Source organism: Callithrix jacchus, chromosome 19, assembly GCF_049354715.1.
Source record: "Callithrix jacchus isolate 240 chromosome 19, calJac240_pri, whole genome shotgun sequence".
NCBI classification, from domain to species: domain Eukaryota; kingdom Metazoa; phylum Chordata; class Mammalia; order Primates; family Cebidae; genus Callithrix; species Callithrix jacchus.
In genome coordinates, this window is record NC_133520.1 from 32,381,736 (window position 1) to 32,401,172 (window position 19,437).

General features: G+C 53.1%; 1 protein-coding gene across 4 annotated transcripts in view; it reads left to right on the plus strand.

The window, feature by feature from the left end:
- The window catches only part of CNTN2 (contactin 2), a 36,425-nt gene extending 17,683 nt beyond the window's left edge, over window positions 1-18,742 (plus strand). For all 4 annotated transcript variants that reach the window (XM_078357003.1, XM_035281083.3, XM_035281081.3 and 1 more), the window contains exons 8-23: window positions 889-1,064; window positions 1,511-1,647; window positions 2,069-2,198; window positions 4,134-4,284; window positions 4,436-4,563; window positions 4,903-5,078; window positions 5,568-5,688; window positions 6,691-6,849; window positions 7,337-7,486; window positions 10,012-10,082; window positions 10,349-10,583; window positions 10,955-11,067; window positions 12,671-12,857; window positions 13,209-13,321; window positions 13,783-13,951; window positions 14,366-18,742. In XM_078357003.1, the coding sequence (XP_078213129.1) occupies window positions 889-1,064; window positions 1,511-1,647; window positions 2,069-2,198; window positions 4,134-4,284; window positions 4,436-4,563; window positions 4,903-5,078; window positions 5,568-5,688; window positions 6,691-6,849; window positions 7,337-7,486; window positions 10,012-10,082; window positions 10,349-10,583; window positions 10,955-11,067; window positions 12,671-12,857; window positions 13,209-13,321; window positions 13,783-13,951; window positions 14,366-14,475 (2,326 nt within the window). In that variant the 3' untranslated portion in view covers window positions 14,476-18,742. The remainder of the gene's footprint in view (window positions 1-888; window positions 1,065-1,510; window positions 1,648-2,068; window positions 2,199-4,133; window positions 4,285-4,435; window positions 4,564-4,902; window positions 5,079-5,567; window positions 5,689-6,690; window positions 6,850-7,336; window positions 7,487-10,011; window positions 10,083-10,348; window positions 10,584-10,954; window positions 11,068-12,670; window positions 12,858-13,208; window positions 13,322-13,782; window positions 13,952-14,365) is intronic.
- The last annotated feature ends 695 nt before the right edge of the window (window positions 18,743-19,437 follow it).

The window sequence follows — 19,437 nt, forward strand, 5'->3', positions numbered from 1 at the left end:
TGCCTCCAACCCAGTCTGCCTCGTTCAAATCCCAGTTCTGCCACGCGCCGGCTGGGAGATGTTGGGTAAACTGCCTAACCTCTCTGTGCCTCAGTCTCTTTATGGCGGCGATAATAGTACCTACCTCATAGGTTGTTATGAGGATTAAATGAGTTCATGTATGTGAGGTGCTTAAAACAGTGCCGGAATTTAGTTAAGTTTCCATGAACGTTAAGAGTGATCTATTTGAGAATCACAACACAAAGCGTTCTCTTTCTTGCACTCCCAGAAAAAGGATTCGCTGGAACAGGGCTAAGCAAACAGTAGGTGCTCAATAAATGTTTGTAGAATGAAAGAATGTGATTTGTACTTTGGCCCCCTCCTCCCTCAACTGTCTCGCGTGGTTACCTGGGATAACCTTTGCCTTGTGGGAAGTTTTGGGCTGCCAGAAAATCCGCATGGGAGGGGAATATATTAAACCATTAAAACTGACACCTCAGTCCATTTTATTGCACAGATTACTAATAACTAAAGTCCCTTTGAAAAGTAGGGGCAAGGCCTGCCCTGTCGAGGCAATGGAAAAGGGAAACCATAAAGACCCAGGTCACAGGCCACCATGGCGGAGGGCAAACCAGAGGCATGGAGACCAGTGCAGGGGAGGGCAGGCAGCTTCAGAGTGCAGACTGTTGGAAGGCCAGCTTCACTGGCTCCAGGGCCCCTTCCCTGCATGTGCGCCAAGCCTACTTGGGAGAAGAGCATGAGGATCAGCCGGAAGGCACCCTCCCTCCCTTGGTTCCTCCCAGCCCCAGCATCTCAGGAGGGTCTGAGAGTCTGGGTATGAGGAGCTGCAGGCACTGGAGGGGTAGACCCAGCTCAGCCCACATCCTCTGGATTTGTCTCTCCTCCCAGCCCTGTCCCCCGGATCAAGTGGCGCAAAGTGGACGGCTCCCTGTCCCCGCAGTGGGCCACGGCTGAGCCCACCCTGCAGATCCCCAGCGTCAGCTTTGAGGATGAGGGCACCTACGAGTGTGAGGCGGAGAACTCCAAGGGCCGAGACACTGTGCAGGGCCGCATCATCGTGCAGGGTACAGAGCTGGGGACACCTTCTCCACCCCTCCCGAACCCCCTTCCCGCTCTCACCCTGGTCCCCAAGGAAACAGACCCAAAAGTCAGGAAGGAGACTGGGAGGCCTCCTGCATGAGCCCGCTTGCCCTAGGACTGCATTGAGCCTGGGACTAGAAGAGGCTGGTGCTGTGGTCAGCTCAGAGCTGCAGTGTCAGGGGTGCAGAAAGCACACAGGAGGCTCCAGGATGATTTAAGTTTGTAAAGCAGCCACTGGCACAACCACAGAGTGCCAGCTTTCTTGGGCTTCCTTCTTCCTGCCCTGTCCTCTTTGTCCTCTCTCTCCCGGAGTGCTGATGGCGCCCTCTGCTGTCTTGCACAGGTACTGCTGCTCTGGTTTTCTGTTTCCTTTAATGAGCTGGAAGCTCCTCCTAGCTCATGCCAGGTTTTCTTTCCCCGGCTCCCACAGCTCAGCCTGAGTGGCTCAAAGTGATCTCGGACACAGAGGCTGACATTGGCTCCAATCTGCGTTGGGGCTGCGCAGCTGCAGGCAAGCCCCGGCCTGCAGTGCGCTGGCTGCGGAACGGGGAGCCTCTGGCCTCCCAGGTAGGAGACATGGGGCTTCCTCCCACACATCACAATTCTGCTCAACTGCTTCCCTCACCCCCCAGAACTCCCCCTGCACCACTGGTAGCCTCTCTGGGCTAATTAGGGTGTCATATGGTGATCCTAGGTGCTTCTTCCCATCCCACTCCCATGACCACAGGCTGGGCCTGGATTCAGGCACAATTCAGCCACAAAATAAGTGATGAGGTCCTGAGTCGGACACCTCACCCGTCCAGCTTTGGGGAGGCCTGGGTAATCTGCATCCTGAGGTTCCAGGTGGTCCTGGGGTAGGACTGGACATACAAGCCACATCCTCTAGGGATTATCAGCCTAGAGTGTCCTCTGCCCCCATCCCTACCAACCCCTCCTCCCTTGGGCTCCAGTGTTCCTGATCCCCTGGGCTCTGGGCTCTTCTGCACAGAACCGGGTGGAGGTGCTGGCCGGGGACCTGCGGTTCTCCAAGCTGAGCCTGGAGGACTCAGGCATGTACCAGTGTGTGGCAGAGAATAAGCATGGTACCATCTATGCCAGCGCGGAGCTGGCTGTGCAAGGTAAGGGGCCCGGAGAGGTCCCAAGGACATGCATAGGGTGGCTTTCGGAGCTCTGAGTTTAGGTGTCTCCAAACACACACACACATACCCTGTAACAATTTTCCTTGGTTGTCCAACAGCTTCTAAGTAGGAGAACTCAGAGATTTAAGAAAGGAGATGAGCCAGGAGCAGTGGCTCACACCTGTATTTTGGGAGGTGGACATGGGCGGATCTTGAGGTCAAGAGATCGAGACCATTCTGGCCAATATGGTGAAACCCCATCTCTACTAAAAATACAGAAAAAATTAGCTGGGTGTGGTGGCGCACGCCTGTAGTCCCAACTACTCGGGAGGTTGAGGTGAGAGAATCGCTTGAACCTGGGAGGCAGAGGTGGCACTGAGCTGAGATCGCACCACTGCACTCCAGTCTGGTGACTGAGTAAGACTCCATCTCAAAAAAAAAAAAAAAAAAAAAAAAGAAGAGGAGACACAGGGCTAACAGCTGCCAGAGGGCAGGGTCTCTGTCTTGTTCCATGTCTGGCACACAGTAAATGTTCGCTACAGTGAAAAAAATGCCAACCAAATCAGGTCTGTTTAACGCAACCCCTTCAGCCATGTGAGCTTTAGCAAGTTACTGTGTTTCTGTGTTCCAGTTTCTTGATTATAAAATATGGGCAATAATAGCCCTGCCCTCCTGGGCTGCTGCATGGACCAAATGAAATGAGACAGGTACAGCATAAAGGGCCTGCCCATCATACAACAGGTGCCTGGGAAATGTCAGCCAGTGCTAATGTTTAGTTGTGTGACTTGAGCTCACTGAGCCTTTGTTTCCTCATCCATTATACAGACACAATGCTACCTACCACATCAAGTTTTAGTGAAGCGTTGCTAAGAAGCATTGATTCATTCCTTAATCCATTCAACCAATATTTATGCAACCCCTCATAGGGGATGGATATGAAAAATACGATCTCTGCCTTTAAGTAGCTTACAATCCAGTAGAGGGAAAGGGACAAATAAACCCAAAATCAAACAATTAAATAATTTCAGCTAGTAGGGTGAAGTTATTATCCAGGCAGGGTGCAGTGGCTCAGGCCTGTAATCCCAGCACTTTGGGAGCCTGGGGCGGGTGGATTGCCTCGAGCTCAGAAGTTCGAAACCAGCCTGAGCAACATGATGAAACCCCATCTCTATGAAAAATACAAAAATCAGCCAGGCTTGGTGGCACATACTTGTAAGCCCAGCTACACGGGAGACTGAGGCAAGAGAATCACTTGAGCCCTGGAGGCAGAGGCTGCAGTGAGCTGAGATTATCCCATTGCACTCCAGCCTGGACAACAGAGCAAGACCCTGTCTTAAAAAAAGAAAAGAAAATCCAGTAGAGTGATGGGCCTGAGATGGGCCTGTTAGATGGGGTGGTCGGAGAAGACCTCTCTGAGGAAGTCCCATTTAGGCTGTGACCTGAATGTTAAGGAGCCAGCTGCCTGAAGATGGGGGAATTTCCAGGCAAGATTTACCAAGTCTGGAGGCAGGAAAAGACTTCACAACTACAAGAGAGAGAGAGAAAAAAAGCTAGGTGATGGGAACATAACGAATGGGGGAGAGAGTGGAGCAAGATGTGATTGGAAAGGTGGAGATTTATTTGTGAAGAGCCATATTTCACTGAGAGTGACTTGAAAAAGCTATGTATTCCCAGCTGGGTGGAGAAGAGATTGTAGGAGGAAGGTGCAGAAACAGGATGACAGATGCAGGGTGTCGGGGATTGTCGGGGATTGTCGGGGAGGGGGGTGTTGTCAATAGTCCAGCCAGATTTGATGGCTTAGGCCAGAAAAAGTGGGGCTTGGTTCTGGAAGAGGTGCTGGTAGGATTCACTCATGGGGTGGCCTCAAAGGGCAGGCCAGGTAACGTGTTAAGGGTGACAGTACTTTTCTCTGTGGCTTTGCCCTTTTCCTTCTAGCACTTGCCCCTGACTTTAGGCTGAATCCCGTGAGGCGTCTGATCCCTGCAGCCCGTGGGGGAGAGATCGTCATCCCCTGCCAGCCACGTGCAGCTCCAAAGGCCGTGGTTCTCTGGAGCAAAGGCACGGAGATTTTGGTCAACAGTAGCAGGTACCACCCACACCCCACCCTGCACAGTTCCTGCTCCTCCTCTTTCCCCATGGAAGCCAGTTCCCCTCCTGTGACAATAGTCATGGGAGTTGGCCAGTCCCAGGGGACAACTGTCCCTGAGTTGACCACATCTGCTTTGTCCTTGCCACAGAGTGACTGTAACACCAGATGGCACCTTGGTCATAAGAAACATCAGTCGGTCAGATGAAGGCAAATACACGTGCTTTGCTGAGAACTTCATGGGCAAAGCCAACAGCACTGGAATCCTGTCTGTGCGAGGTGAGGGCTGCCACATGGGGAGGCCGGGGGCTCAGCCTCCTCGGGGTGCTGTCCTCTCCATCATCCTGCTCCTGTGTCCCACATTGCTCCTAGTTTGGTGTCATGGCCACCCCAGGATTTAGTTTGGCTTGAGACCACGCCCCGGCCACCTTCGAGATTCTGGTCATGCCTCCCAGCCTGCCACACACTCCTGCAGTCCTGGGCAGTTGGGACATCTGTGGTTCACACGACCTCTTCTCTTTGCCCGGCCATAGGACAGAGCCTCTCAGCCTGCCCTGCGGCCGGTGCCTGGGCCCTTTTCCTCCCCCATCCACCCAGGGACCTTGTTCTTCTTGGCAGATGCAACCAAGATCACTCTCGCCCCTTCGAGTGCTGACATCAACGTGGGTGACAACCTGACCCTACAGTGCCATGCCTCCCATGATCCCACCATGGACCTCACCTTCACCTGGACCCTGGATGACTTCCCCATTGACTTTGATAAGCCCGGAGGGCACTACCGGAGAACCAGTGTGGTGAGGCCTATAGCCAGAGCCCCATGGCTTCTCCCTGCTTCCAGACAGACAGGAGCCCCAGAATGTCCGTAGCCATCACCACCGTTAAGTCCCCCACAGCCTAAGCTTCCCTGTTCACTCAGGCCCATGCATGGAAAGCTCACCCTTGGATGAAGAGCCATCCTTCCTGGGTTCTACCCAGGAACCATGCATTTAGGAATTGTGGGCACCCACCAAGACACTCCCACTACTGCTCTTGTTAGCCTAACCCCAGGGGCAAAGGACATTATTAATTTGGACAGTCACTGACCGTCTCCTGAAACAAACTTCATTGTTTAGTCCCCAGTGGTTCTGAGTGATGAGTAGTGATTCCTCCCACTGAACAGGCAGGAAAACTGAGAAGCAGCGGGGCCCATGGATGTCATGGAGCAGGGCACTCGTGTCTCATGGCCTGCTGCCCGGGTCAGGGCCAGTGCTTTGACCTGCTGCCCCTAATTGTCCCATGTGCAGAAGGAGACCATCGGGGATCTGACCATCCTGAATGCTCAGCTGCGCCATGGGGGGAAGTACGCGTGCATGGCCCAGACGGTAGTGGACAGCGCATCCAAAGAGGCCACAGTCCTGGTCCGAGGTGAGGGGTTTCCCCCTCTACCCCTACCCCAACTCCCTTAAAGTCCAGCTGGGCTGTTCTGACCTGCTCATCTCCTCTACCCCTACCCCAACTCCCTTAAAGTCCAGCTGGGCTGTTCTGACCTGCTCATCTCCTCTACCCCTACCCCAACTCCCTTAAAGTCCAGCTGGGCTGTTCTGACCTGCTCATCTCCTCTACCCCTACCCCAACTCCCTTAAAGTCCAGCTGGGCTGTTCTGACCTGCTCATCTCCTCTCCCCTCCTCTCCCTCAAAGCTGTGGGAAGGGCTTCTGGCAGAAATCCTGTGAGCTGGACATATCCCGTGGTTGTTCACAGGTCCTAAATGAGTAGGACGTTTTTCTTCCAAAGCCAACATTTAAAAAACCCACCCCGCTCAGGTGTGGTGGCTCACGCCTGTAATCCCAGCACTTTGGGAGGCCAAGGTGGGTGGATCACGAGGTCAGGAGTTTGAGACCAGCTTGGGCAATATGGTAAAACCCTGTCTCTACTAAAAAATACAAAAATTAGCTGGGCGTGGTGGTGCATGCCTGGAGTCCCAGCTACTTGGGAGGCTGAGGCAGGAGAATCGCTGGAACCCGGGAGGTGGAAGTTGCAGTGAGCGGAGATCACACCACCACATTCCAGCCTGGAGACAGAGCGAGACTCTATCTCGAAAAAAGAAAAGAAAAGAAAGAAATCCACTCCTAAACACATCCCAAGGCAGGAGTGTTTTACTGACCTGAAGTTTTCAAAGCCTAGTGCTGGGAAATCTATGTACCTCTCCATGTGAGCCCTCCACCCCGAGACACATCCCTTCCACCCTCCAACTGGCACTCGCCCTGACTGCCCACATCCCCTGCCTGCTCTCCCGCCTGGGTCTGTTCACTGCGCCCTCTGCTGTCCTGTCTTGGTACTGTACCAGCCCAAACCTGGCCTGGTGGAGGTTGGCTCAAATTATAAGCTGCCCAATTCTGACCCATTGTGCTTTGACCTCTTGGTGCAGGTCCGCCAGGACCCCCAGGAGGCGTGGTGGTGAGAGACATTGGCGACACCACCATCCAGCTCAGCTGGAGCCGTGGCTTTGACAACCACAGCCCCATCGCTAAGTACATCCTGCAAGCTCGCACTCCGCCTGCAGGGAAGTGGAAGCAGGTTCGGACCAGTAAGTGTGAGCCCTACCCGGGTCAGTGCTGATAAGGCCTGGCTGGGTGTAGGAGGTGGGAAGGGTCAAGGGTTGGGGATCGGGGGTCTGAGGGCCAGGGCTGAGCCTATAGTTTCTAAGTGGGACACACTTTGCCCTCTGCCAGCAGGGAGCACGCAGGCAAGCAGGAAGACAGTCATACAGAGAGTAGGAGAGTAGGGAGAGAATTCGAGGAGGAGGCGCTCAGTCTGTGCCCTTGAAGAATTGGTAGGATTGTTACTGGAGCAATGAAAATATTCGTGGGGGCATGGGGGTGCACACAGCATTAGCAGAGGCACCAGGATAGGGAAATTGACTAGATTTTCAATCACTTCTGAAAGAGATATTGAGAGCTTAGTATATGGCAAGTACTGAAGTGAGGGCTGGGTAGAAAGTGGTGATTCAGGCCAATGCCTGCCCTCTGCATCCGGATGAATGAGCGAATGCTGGACTCCCTGGTGCCTTGCAGATCCTGCAAACATCGAGGGTAATGCAGAGACTGCGCAGGTGCTGGGCCTCACCCCCTGGATGGACTATGAGTTCCGGGTCATAGCCAGCAACATTCTGGGCACTGGGGAGCCTAGTGGGCCCTCCAGCAAAATCCGGACCAAGGAAGCAGGTGAGAGTCCTAAGTGCCCCAAAGAACTATCATCAGGGCAGAGACCCTGGCCCCACTTAAAGGGAGCACCAAGCCAGCCGCAGTTATGCTGGGTTCCGACACTGCTCACGGGCTGCAGACTCTCACAAAACAGACGAGGAGGGAACACCAAGTTGGCACCAGGGCCACTGCATGGACAGACCATCTAGTCCAAACTCCTCATTTAAAAACTGGCCACTGTTACAACTGCATGTGAATCTATCATTTTTTTAAGTTTAATTTTTTAAAGTGGAAAAAGCAAAGTTCGGAGAAAGGAAGAGTCCCGTTGGCAGAGCTTGGACTTGAACCCAGGACCACGAGGTGGTAGACAGATGTCCTCCTGGAGAGTATGCACTACAGAAATCAGTTAATGCTGGCCGGGCGTGGTGGCCCATGCCTGCAATTCCAGCACTTTGGGAGGCCGTGGCAGGTGGATTACCTGAGGTCAGGAGTTTGAGACCAGCCTGGCCAACATGGTGAAACCCTGTCTCTACTAAAAATACAGTTAGCGGGGCATGGTGATGCACACCTATAATCCCAGCTACCCAGGAGGCTGAGGCAGGAGAATGAGTTGAATCTGGGAGGTGGAGGTTGCAGTGAGCCAAGATCACACCACTGCACTCCAGCCAGGGTGACAGAGTGAGACTCCATCTCAAAAAAAAAAAAGGAATCAGTTGATGCAGAAGGTGTGTGTGTGTGTGTGTGTGTGTGTGTGTGTGTGTGTTTTCCATGCAGCGGGCTAGGGAAACAGCCAGGGTCTCCAAGGTTTTTTTGGCAGCAGAAGGAATGAATAATCTGCCCACAACCCTCAGCACAAAGCATGTGGGTGTCAGAACCTGAGTGGGGAGGGAGGGAGAGAAGAGAACACAGGAGAGAAGGGGGAGGTACAGGCCCCAGTCAGATCTGCTGAGAGGCTCCTGCCCATCTCCACACCATTCACAGGGGAAGGCCTGAAATGAAAGCCCTGGGATCCTGGGATGGGCAGCATAGAATCAGAACCCTGCCTCCCATCCTCTCACCTTACCAGACCAGTTACACTGGATGTGTAGTGAGGGTCCACCTTCTTGTCTCCCTGAAACATGTTCTCCTATATGCCCCCGACTGACTCTTCAGGCCCTTTTTCTGGAATCACTCAACATTTTTAGCTGGTGCCTCTCCTGAGTAAGAAATTCAGAGGGAGCACTTTCTTGGATTGATCCTGAACTTCTTGGAGAATCAAATGTGGAGAAGTGAGGGGACTCCTTTATTCTGTTAATAGTATTCCAGGAGCCGAGGTGCACAAAGACAGCTGTGATGCAAAGGAAGGATGATGGGCTTTAAAATCAGAAGGGCTGAGTTCAGATTCTCCTATGCCATGTGTTAGCTGTGTGACTTTAGGCAAGTTGATTAACTGCTCTGGGCCTCAGCCCTTCCACCCTGAAAAGGGCAATAATAGCACCCACTTCACAGGATCAAATGGCCAATGTGGTTTTGTTGTTTGGTTTTTTTTTTTCTTTTCCTGAGCCAGAGTCTTGCTCTGTTGCCCAGGCTGGAGTGCAATGGAACGATCTCGGCTCACTGCAACCTCTGCCTCCCGGGTTCAAGCAATTCTCCTGCCTCAGCCTGCTGAGTAGCTGGGATCACAGGCATGTACCACCATACCCAGCTAATTTTTTGTATCTTTAGTAGAGATGGGGTTTCACCATGTTGGCCAGGCTGGTCTTGAACTCCTGACCTCGTGATTCACCCACCTCGGCCTCCCATAGTGCTGGGATTACAGGCGTGAGCCCCCACTCCCGGCCTCAAATGGCCAATGTGTTTAAGCGTCTCTTGCAAATTATAAGGCCCTAAACTATTGTCATCAGAAGCAAGTGAAAAATCTCCAGCTGCTGGATTCTCCGAGGAGATATTTTGACCCCCAGCCAAGTTACTCCCTGCCAAGCTGCAGGAGATGATGAAATAAACTCTTGTTTTAATATCAGCCTTGTTTAATACTAGAGACAATTAGATTAAATGTGCAACAAAAAGAATAACAATATATCACCCTGGAGCGCAAAAGTAGTTCATTTTGTTTCTTTGTTTGCATTAACTGCAGTTCTGGGTTATTTTTTCCACTTATTTGAAAGCAAATGGGAGTTGTTCTCTGTGATGTAGTTTAAGCTGATGGAGTGAGGAGGGCAGTGGTTATGTGCGCATCATCCGCTCTATGCTAACCACCATCTTGTTCAATTTCCTTCTCATTATGGCCTCTGAGAGAAACATGATTATCTTCATGGGGAAGAGAATCAGAGACTCAGAAAGGTTAAGTAACTTGCCCAGGGAAACACAGCTAGTAAATGGCAGAGGTGGGATTTGATCTCAGAACTGTGTGACTCCGGAGCCCACGTTCAGAGGGACCACTGGAGGACAAACACAGGGCCCAGTTGAAGGGGCTCCCCATCTTATGATGCTCTACAGGTGCAGGCTCGGGCTTTCATTTCTTCCTTGCTCATTAACAAGCCCTATCTGTGTCCCTTGGTGCCTGACAGTCCCCTCGGTGGCACCCTCAGGACTCAGCGGAGGAGGTGGAGCCCCTGGAGAGCTCATCGTCAACTGGACGGTAAGCTGGCAGGGTCAGATGTCCTCTTCCTCCTCCCTGACTCCTCTCCCGCTTGAGCAGCTCCCAAAAGGACCACTGCACAGCTCTGACTCAAAAGCAGACAACTTCCTCTCCCCTCTCCCATGCACCCACTGCCCTTCACTCGAATCCATGCTGCAGGCACAGCTGTCCAGGGCTGCCACTCTTGGCAAAGGTTGGGTGGGGCCAGGAAATGGGCAGGGACACGTGCCTCGGACCCTCGCCCATGCCACGCTCTTGCCCCTCAGCCCATGTCACGGGAGTACCAGAACGGAGACGGCTTCGGCTACCTGCTGTCCTTCCGCAGGCAGGGCAGCACTCACTGGCAGACCGCCCGGGTGCCCGGCGCCGATGCCCAGTACTTCGTCTACAGCAACGAGAGCGTCCGGCCCTACATGCCCTTTGAGGTCAAGATCCGCAGCTACAACCGCCGTGGGGATGGGCCTGAGAGCCTCACTGCACTCGTGTACTCTGCTGAGGAAGGTGGGCTGCCCCCAGGCCCACTGCTCATCCCTACCCCAGCTGCTCGTCCACAGGGGTGTGGGGTGGGGGAACGCTACTCATCCCCCGGCTCAATTCCATAGGAGGTCAGAGGACACCTGGGTTCCATACCACTGGCCTCACTTCCAGGCCTTGCTACCTTGTCTCCCTTCAGGATCGGGGGAAGGAAAAGGGAGGCTCTCTGGGGTGAGAAGTGGACCCTGGAGCATTGCCTGTGGGGCTCCCACTCAGCCTTCCTCCTGGGCCCTGTACTCTCCTCCAAAATCTTAAGCAAAGGCAATCCTGGTCCAGGGCTGCTCTGCAGGACACAGTGGGGCCCTGGGAATCCAAACCCATTCTGTATCGGTCCCCAGAGCCCAAGGTGGCCCCTACCAAGGTCTGGGCCAAAGGGGTCTCATCCTCAGAGATGAACGTGACCTGGGAGCCCGTGCAGCAGGAGATGAATGGTATCCTCCTGGGGTATGAGGTGAGCACCAACCTGGGGCTTGGGAGAGGAAGGGGTGCTGGGGACAACTCACAGCTCACTAATCGTTCCTCCTGGTGTCCCTGGTTCACTGACATGGCAAACTGAGCATCTAGTCTATCAGAGCTATGGATGCAAACTTCACTAAGACCCACGGCAGGCTGGGTGCCGTGGCTCACTCCTGTAATCCCAGCACTTTGGGAAGCGGAGGTGGTGGATCGCCTGAGGTCAGGAGTACACCAGCCTGGCCAATATGGTGAAACCCCACCCCCACTAAAAATACACAAATTAGCTAGGTGTGGTGCACATACCTGTAGTCCCAGCTACTCAGGAGGCTGAGGCAGGAGAATCGCTTGAGTCCAGGAGGCGGAGGTTGCAGTGAGCAGAGATTGTACCACTGCACTCCAGCCTGGGAGACAGAGCGAGACTCCGTATCCAAAAAAAAAAAGACCCCATGGCTTATGACCATTAGGGGAAGACAGACCCCAGAGGCAGCCTTGAAGTAAATGCTTGGCTAGAACCTGTACTGGAAGCTGGGGGGCCAGGGTAAGAGGAACGGTTCTGGGAAGCGGCGTGGCCTGCCGCTTTCATGCCAGAACGATTCAGGCTGGCCTGTCCAGGGCTGCGGAGAACAGCCTGAGCTGCTGTATGTACAGCTGATCATCCTGTCTGGGGGGAACTTGGGACCAGCAGCCTGGCCTGAGTCCTGGGCCCACTGAGGACTCCACATAGGGGTACCTGTAGAGCAGACAGAAAGTGAGAAGAAGCAAGAGGAAGAGAAAGAAGGACAAGTAAGAAAGAACAGAACCATCAGGCTGGGTTGGGAGTTCGAGATCAACCTGACCCACATGGAGAAACCCCGTGTCTACTAAAAATACAAAATTAGCCAGGCATGGTGGTTCACGCTTATAATCCCAGCTACTCAGGAGGCTGAGGCAAGAGAATCACTTGAACCCAGGAGGCAGAGGTGGTCGTGAGCCAAGATTGCACCATTGCACTCCAGCCTGGGCAACAAGAGTGAAATTCCGTCTCAAAAAAAAAAAAGAACCATCAGGCTGGGCCTACCAGTGATGGCACAAGTTTATTTCAGTAGAGTTCTCTAGATTTGAGCACGATAGCTTAGACAAGCCACAGTGTGGAGATAATTCCAGACTCTGCCCTTGATTTGAAAGCTCATTTAGCAGGTCTTCATGCTATGATTACCGTTAATATGGATTTGCATGCATTAGGCAGCCTTCAGATGCTTGCTTGCGGCAGGGTGACTGCTTTGCAGTACAAATAAGCATTTCCTATCCCTTAGCAGAATGCCCACGGTCACCCCTCTAGTTAATGAAATGAGGTGGGTTCCAGCCAGCCACTGCTAGGTTGAGCCTTGCTGCCCCATGTGTTGAGCAACTTCCTTGAACTAGGCACTAACAGACAGCAGGGATACACACTCACATGGTCCTGCTGTCTGGGTGCGCATGATCTAGTGTCCAGGTTCTGAGACCTGAGACTGAGTCACAGGGACCGGGATGAGCAAGAGAGGAACAGAATGTGGGGGGCCGGGGCAGCCCTGAGTTCCTCGGCTTGACTACTGCCCCTTGGGTGTCGCTGCCTCTTTCAGATCCGCTACTGGAGAGCTGGGGACAAAGAAGCTGCTGCGGACCGAGTGAGGACAGCAGGGCTGGACACCAGTGCCCGAGTCAGCGGCCTGCACCCCAGCACCAAGTACCATGTGACAGTGAGGGCCTACAACCGGGCTGGCACTGGGCCTGCCAGCCCCTCTGCCAATGCCACAACTATGAAGCCCCGTGAGTCTGTCTGCCTGGGGTGGGGATAGGGGAACGTGTTGGTGGGTGGGTGCCTCTGGGATCACTCTTTCCACAATGACAAGACAAATGCTCTAGCCCACCAGCCTCAGGGTGGACAGAAATTAGGCAGCGAACCTAATGGAAATAAGGGAATGAATTCAAGGCCTCTGAAGTGTCTCGTTCTTCCCCAACCTTTGGATTTTCATGGGCTTTGTTTCATGGGCAGGGCGACAGAATGTTCTGGGTGTAACTGCTAGAGGCAAACATCCAGGGAAGGGCTGGCTAAAGGTGAGGGGTTGCGGGGTGACAGGGAAATGTTTGGACATCCCTCCACTTCTCCCTCTCCGGCAGCTCCGCGGCGACCTCCTGGCAACATCTCCTGGACTTTCTCAAGCTCCAGTCTTAGCATTAAGTGGGACCCTGTGGTCCCTCTCCGAAATGAGTCTGCAGTCACCGGCTATAAGGTGAGGAAGGTCCAGAATGGGAAGGAACAGCTCCTCTGTGTTTCCAGTGAACGCAGGAAACAGCAATTTATAGCAAGAGGCATCTGAGTGAGACATAAGCAAAGGGTTTGTGACCGTGAGAGGAATGAAATTCATGAACGATTCTCTCAGTAACTTGCAGTAGGAACTAGTAAAAACAGGCAGGCATATCACTGCAGAGAGGCAGAGTTCCCGGGGCAGTGAGGGACTAGGGGGGTGGAGTATGGGGGTCCTTCCAGCTTAAGGAGTCTACAGAAACAATTCAGTGGCCTGCAAGCTTTCCTCCTACCAGTGAGGAGCTTTGTCAATGGGGAGGAGGGGTGAGGAGGCTGGACCTCAAGGGCCCAGAACCATTCGGGCTCTTCCCAGTACCTAAAACTGGGGAGGACAGAATGATCAGCCCTGGTGTCAGGAAACTCCACCTGGAAACCTCCTTCCAACAGATGCTGTATCAGAATGACTTACACCTGACTCCCACACTCCACCTCACGGGCAAGAACTGGATAGAAATCCCAGTCCCTGAAGACATTGGCCATGCCTTGGTACAGATTCGGACCACAGGGCCCGGAGGGGATGGGATCCCAGCAGAAGTCCACATCGTGAGGAACGGAGGTGCCACCCCTCCCCTGTCCTTATCCCCCGAGAGTATCAGGGTCCACCCAGATGCCTGAGGGGATCATTCCCTCCTAGGTCAACTCCAATCTCGATCCCCAAGGGAAAGTGGAAGGCAGGCAGGAAGCAAGTGCAAAATAGTCCTAGAATTGCCTCGCTACCACCTTTCTACCCACCCCCCAAAACATCCCCAAGGGCCAGGGAAGGGAGCAGGTGCAGAGGGAGGCTGAACACCAATCAGCAAAAGCAAAGGGCCAACAAAACACCGTAGGAGTAGGGCTGAGACCACCCAGCCGTCCGCTCTCAGACCTGCAGCTGGCCCTGTGAGTCTCCTTAGGAAAGGTCCCCATCTTGTCACAAGGGTGGGGTTAGGATAGTCCCAGGCCCAGCTGACTCAGCTTATGCTGGTTTCAGGCACAAGCATGATGGTGGAGAATGCAGCAGTCCGCCCAGCAGCGCACCCTGGCACCATTGTTTCCTACTCTGTGGCGATGCTGATCCTCATAGGCTCCCTGGAGCTCTGATCTCAGCACCCCTCCCTCTGCGCCACAGCTGGAGGCCACCTCTGATGGACACAGCCAGCCGGCCCCTTCCTGCTGCCAAGGTGGCCTGACACTGTGCCAGAGAGTGGCTGGTTTTAAATACCTACTTTAAACAGTGCCCTTTTAGTAGGAGGTACGATATTTTATATCCTGCCACAGGATAGAACCCACGCAAGGATTTCCTTTAAATCGAAAGGCACCAGGCAGTAACTTCCAAGACGACACTGACGCCGATGCCTGAGTCCTCTAGGCTGCCTGAGGGAAGGAACAGGCCCATGGGAAGAAGGGGGTTCTAAAAATGTGTCTTCAATTCAGCAGAGATGGCTCTCTGGGACCCTATGTGGACTCCACCACTTGAGAGCAGTCCTAGGTCCGGCGGGAACACCAGACATAACAGGCTGAAGAGCTGGGGCGAAGGGCACACCTCATCATCCTTCAGTCTAAGGAGAAGGGCAAGCCCTGGGCCCAAGGACTCTCCTATCTTCTCCTCTTGAGCAGCAGCAAGGACCCTGACGCTGTCCCCAGTGACGCCCTAGGGGCTCCTGCCTACCCATGAGGCTGAGGACCAGTGCCCCAGTGCCTGAGTCTGGGAGCCTGAGCCCCTTCAGCTTTGAGGGGGTGATACTCTAGGCTGCTTGGAGTGGGAGCTAAAAAGAGATGAGAGGCTGGGGCCCTTGGTGGAAAGGGGCACCAGCCTTGGTCTGAGAGAGTCACAATCCAGGTGACGTTGCCCTCTAAGCCAACACTGCCAACCTGACCCTGTCATCTCCAGAGTGACAGTGCCACTTCAGGTGGCTGAGTGACTAAAGGGCTTGTCTTGGTGGGGTCCCCCACCCCTCCAAGACCCATCCTGCACAGTCCCTCCAGGGTTGGCAGGAGATGGCCAATCATGCACCTGCCTCTCCCTCCAGCTCTGCCTGCAGTCAGCTCGGCCTCCCCGACCTGCAGCCTTGACTCTGCTCTCCCAGCACTGACTCACTCCTGCCTGGGAGCGGAATGCAGCATTCGTGCTGTGTGTCCTGGAATAGGAGGCTTCTGGGAAGGGCAGAGGATACATGTGGCCCTCCCTGCTCCCAGGTATACCTAGGACCACCTGGCCAGGTCCACTCCCAGAGACCCTTGGACTGCTTGCATTTCCCCAGAGGAAAAGGGGTTAATAAATGGGCCATCCTTTCTTGAGTTCTGGGTATACTACCCGTCACAGAACGTCGGATCTGGAAGAGACCTTAGAGTTCAACTTCTCCAAGCCCCTCACTTTACAGATGAGGAAATGGAGGTGGTCCAGAGAGGGTCTGGGATTCCCAAGGTCACACAGCCCAGAAGAGATGGGGCTGGGTTAAGAACTTGAGTCACCCACCTTTTTGTTCAAGGCTCTTTGTCTACCCAGAGGAAGGAGGCAGTGCTAAATGGCTATGGCCTGGCTAAGAAGGTGGTCAGCCAGTGGGGTATGAAAATTCTACTTCAAGGGTAGATTGGTGATCATAGGGACTGGCATGGCTGGGTTCCCGTCCAAGGTGTGGGCAGATTCCAGGAGGCATCCAGTCCTTCTTGGCCTTCCGAGCCTAGCGTCTGCCTAACTTCAGCATGCAGTGCTGACTTAAAGCCCCTGTCCCTCTCACTCTTGCCCCAAGAAAAGAGGCCAAAGCAAGGGCAGATTCCTTAGGCAAGAGCAGCACAACCAGGAAACCCCACAGCCCATGCTCTGACAGGTGGCCCTTCGCAGGGAGCAGTGGGACAGGCGTCTTGAAGGGCACATGTCCCCGGAAGCTCTGAGCCTGTTTTCTGTAGTTTACAGTTAGAGCTCTATTTTGTTATGGTTTTTTAAACTTTTAAGTCCTGCTCTATTTTCCTGGGCAGGTTTATGTTGATGTTTATCCACTACAATTTTTAAAAATATAAGCTCACATGCCTTTTCCCTGCCACCACCAAACCCCCACTACACCCTACCCACCCCCCAACCCCCACCCAGGTCAGCTTTCCTGGAGCTGGCTAATCAAATCTTCCTCACCTCTTCCCAAGAAAGGGTGCTAGGGGCTCAGCTATGTGACCATTCTTCCCGACAGGGAGCCCAAACTTGGCCTAGCATCCCTCCTGGTCCCCCTCTGGCCATGACGTGGCCTGTGCCTGGTTCTCTATCAGAAAGGGATTGCTGAACAAAACTTCCTTCCAAGCTTTAGCCAATTCCTTCCTTACTGCCTCGGGCTGCGTCACAGGAAGAGGACAGGTGTCCAGTTGCTGGGCTGAGGGAGGAGCTGGTTTGGCATAGGACCTAACCAGTGAAGCCGGAGCCTGCAGCCCCTAAGCTTGCTTGAGGCCAATGATACTTAACGCATAACTAAGTACCTTAATGCTAATGAGGTCCACTAAAAAGGGGAGGAAGGCGGACCTGCTGGGAGACCCACAAAGGGGTTTTAACCAGGGAAAACTGAGCCCCAGGAAAACCTAACCACTGTGCAGATAGAATTTGTTTGGGGGATAAAACTACAACAAAACAGATGTTCCTGCAGCCTGAGATCTCAGGTAGGGTACTAAATAAGGTTTAATAAGACGGTAGGTGACCTAAGGACATGCAAGCTTGTAAAATGCAACAGCCTCTTGCTAGAGCGATATGTACATGAACTTGCTTGCAGAAGACTAGATTAGATGCTTCTCAGAATCCCCTCCTGCCCAGGGGTTCTCTGATTTCTGTGTTCTCTGCTCAGATGGGCTGGGGGAGTTGAGAGGGTGGCTCATTCTTGCTGTGGTCATGAGACCACGGTTCTGAGTTATCTCCTCTCACACATCAAGCCCCAGCAAGGCAGCAAGAGGGAGAGCTACAAACAGTATTTTACCCCACAACTTAGTGGCCGGCAAACGCCTTGGGGACTAGGGTCGGGAACAACCCGTAAGCACGTCTTCAGGGCCCAGGGAGACAAGTGCCCTCTGTTCCGCACACATTTGGGCTCCCCTTACAGAGCGCTTTGCCCTGGCTCCGAGGTCCCTGTTGCTCTAACAGGTCCAGGTGTATACCCAGCCTCAGGGGGAGGGCATCTCTCTCCAGATTGAGTTTCAGAGCCCAGCAAGGTCAGGTTATCTGCTTTCATTCAGGGTTGTGAATGATACAAATGGTGCCAGGGAGTGGCAAGGCCATGGGGGTAGGTGGGGGGTGAGTTTTTCTTTTCATAAGGTAACAACAGTAGAGACTTGGGCCAGACATCAGAAAAAACTTCCGGAATGACCTTCCACCTTCCAGGAGGCCCTGGAATAAGAGGCTTCTTTTTTAGGGAACTTTGAGGAATTTTGAAAGCTGTTGATAGGGGGTCTAGGATCGGTGAAGCTGTGACTGGAGGGATAGGAGATGCTCCAAGTGTCCATCCAGAGATGAGACTCTTAGAATCAGTGTTTGGTGCAGGAAGCGTCTTGGAGATCCCATCTGCTGTGGCCCTGCACCTTAGAGGAGGCCATTAAGGGGACTCACCTAGGAATTCTGGTTATAGCCCAGTGCTTAGCCCAGCATATGCTGCCTCTTTAGGGCACCCCAAAGACCAGCCAGCCTGTACTCTGGGCAAGAGCCCAAGAGGGCTAAGAATGTTTGACTCCCTCTACCTCTCCCCCAGCTATAGAGGAATCTTTTCTCTGCCTGGTGTCAGAATGGGACTGCCAACTGCCTCGTCCGTCGGAGACACAGTATCCTCAAACCTGTGGCCACTGGCATGACAGTGGTGCTGTCTCCCTGGGTGAGACCTACCCTAGGCTTCCTCCTGGATGTGATGGAGGTTGCCGGAGAGGCTCTTAGCATAAAATGGATTAGATGGGCATTTTTCTATGTGCTTCCAAAAAGCTCCATGGAAACGGGCACCTGGTAGCTGTGGGACACCTGTGGACTTGTGTATATGGTCATAGGCTTTGGGAAGACAAGACATAAAGGAAAATGAGAGAAACAAAATGGGTCAGATAGCTTTGGCCAGAGCCGCAGACAGCCTATGTGGCCTGTGACACTTAGTGCCTTTAGATGGGATACATCTTGCCTCGGCCCCAAGACTCCTCCAACTTACCTGTCCCATCCAGGGCCTGCACAGCTTAGAGAGGCTCATAGCTTGGCAAAGGCCAGGGCTTCATCGGCCCACCGACTTGACTCAGTGTTTGTAAAAATGGAACCATTCCCACTGGCCTACTGTTTCTCTCTTGTACTTCTTGTAATGATAGTTATTTATTGACTGTGGTAGCAGGCAGTTCTTAAATAAAGATGGTTTCTCAACCCGTTGCGGCAGGTGGCGCCAGCTGTGGGTGTTTTTATCATTAGGCTAAAGCATACCTCCTTGCCCTGTTCTGTCACTCCAGAGGCTTTTATCTCCACACAGTGAAATATAAGGAAGTTACAACATACAGTCTATACTGCTTCATTCGGTCCCAGGAGGGGGAAAAAATTAGGCCAAGATCTTAAGGCAGGTCTAAGCAGAACACAAGCAGGCACTTGGCTAGAATTAGCAGTAAACAATGCTTATGTGATGGTACTGCTTCAGGGTTCCCCAATTTTTAAGACATCTCTGAGGTGTTGACTCAATGGTCCCAAAGGAAAGTCTCCCTGCAGAGATATTAAAGATACCCAGCTGGTGAGAATGAGGCTGCTACCTCTACTCTTGGCTCATGGCAGCAACAAGGTTTGAATTACTAGTCGGTTTCCAGCCACACTTTCTCACACATTCAATAATCATTTATCAAACTTTTTTTTTTTTTTGAGACAGAGTTTCGTTCTTGGAGTACAATAGCACGATCTTAGCTCACTGCAATGGAGTGCAATGGCATGATCTTAGCTCACTGCAACCTCCACTTCCTGGGTTCAAGAGATTCTCCTGCCTCAGCCTCCAGAATAGTTGGGATTACAGGCGCATGCCATCACACCTAGCTAATTTTTGTATTTTTTTTTTTTTTAGTAGAGACGGGGTTTCACCATGTTGGCCAGGA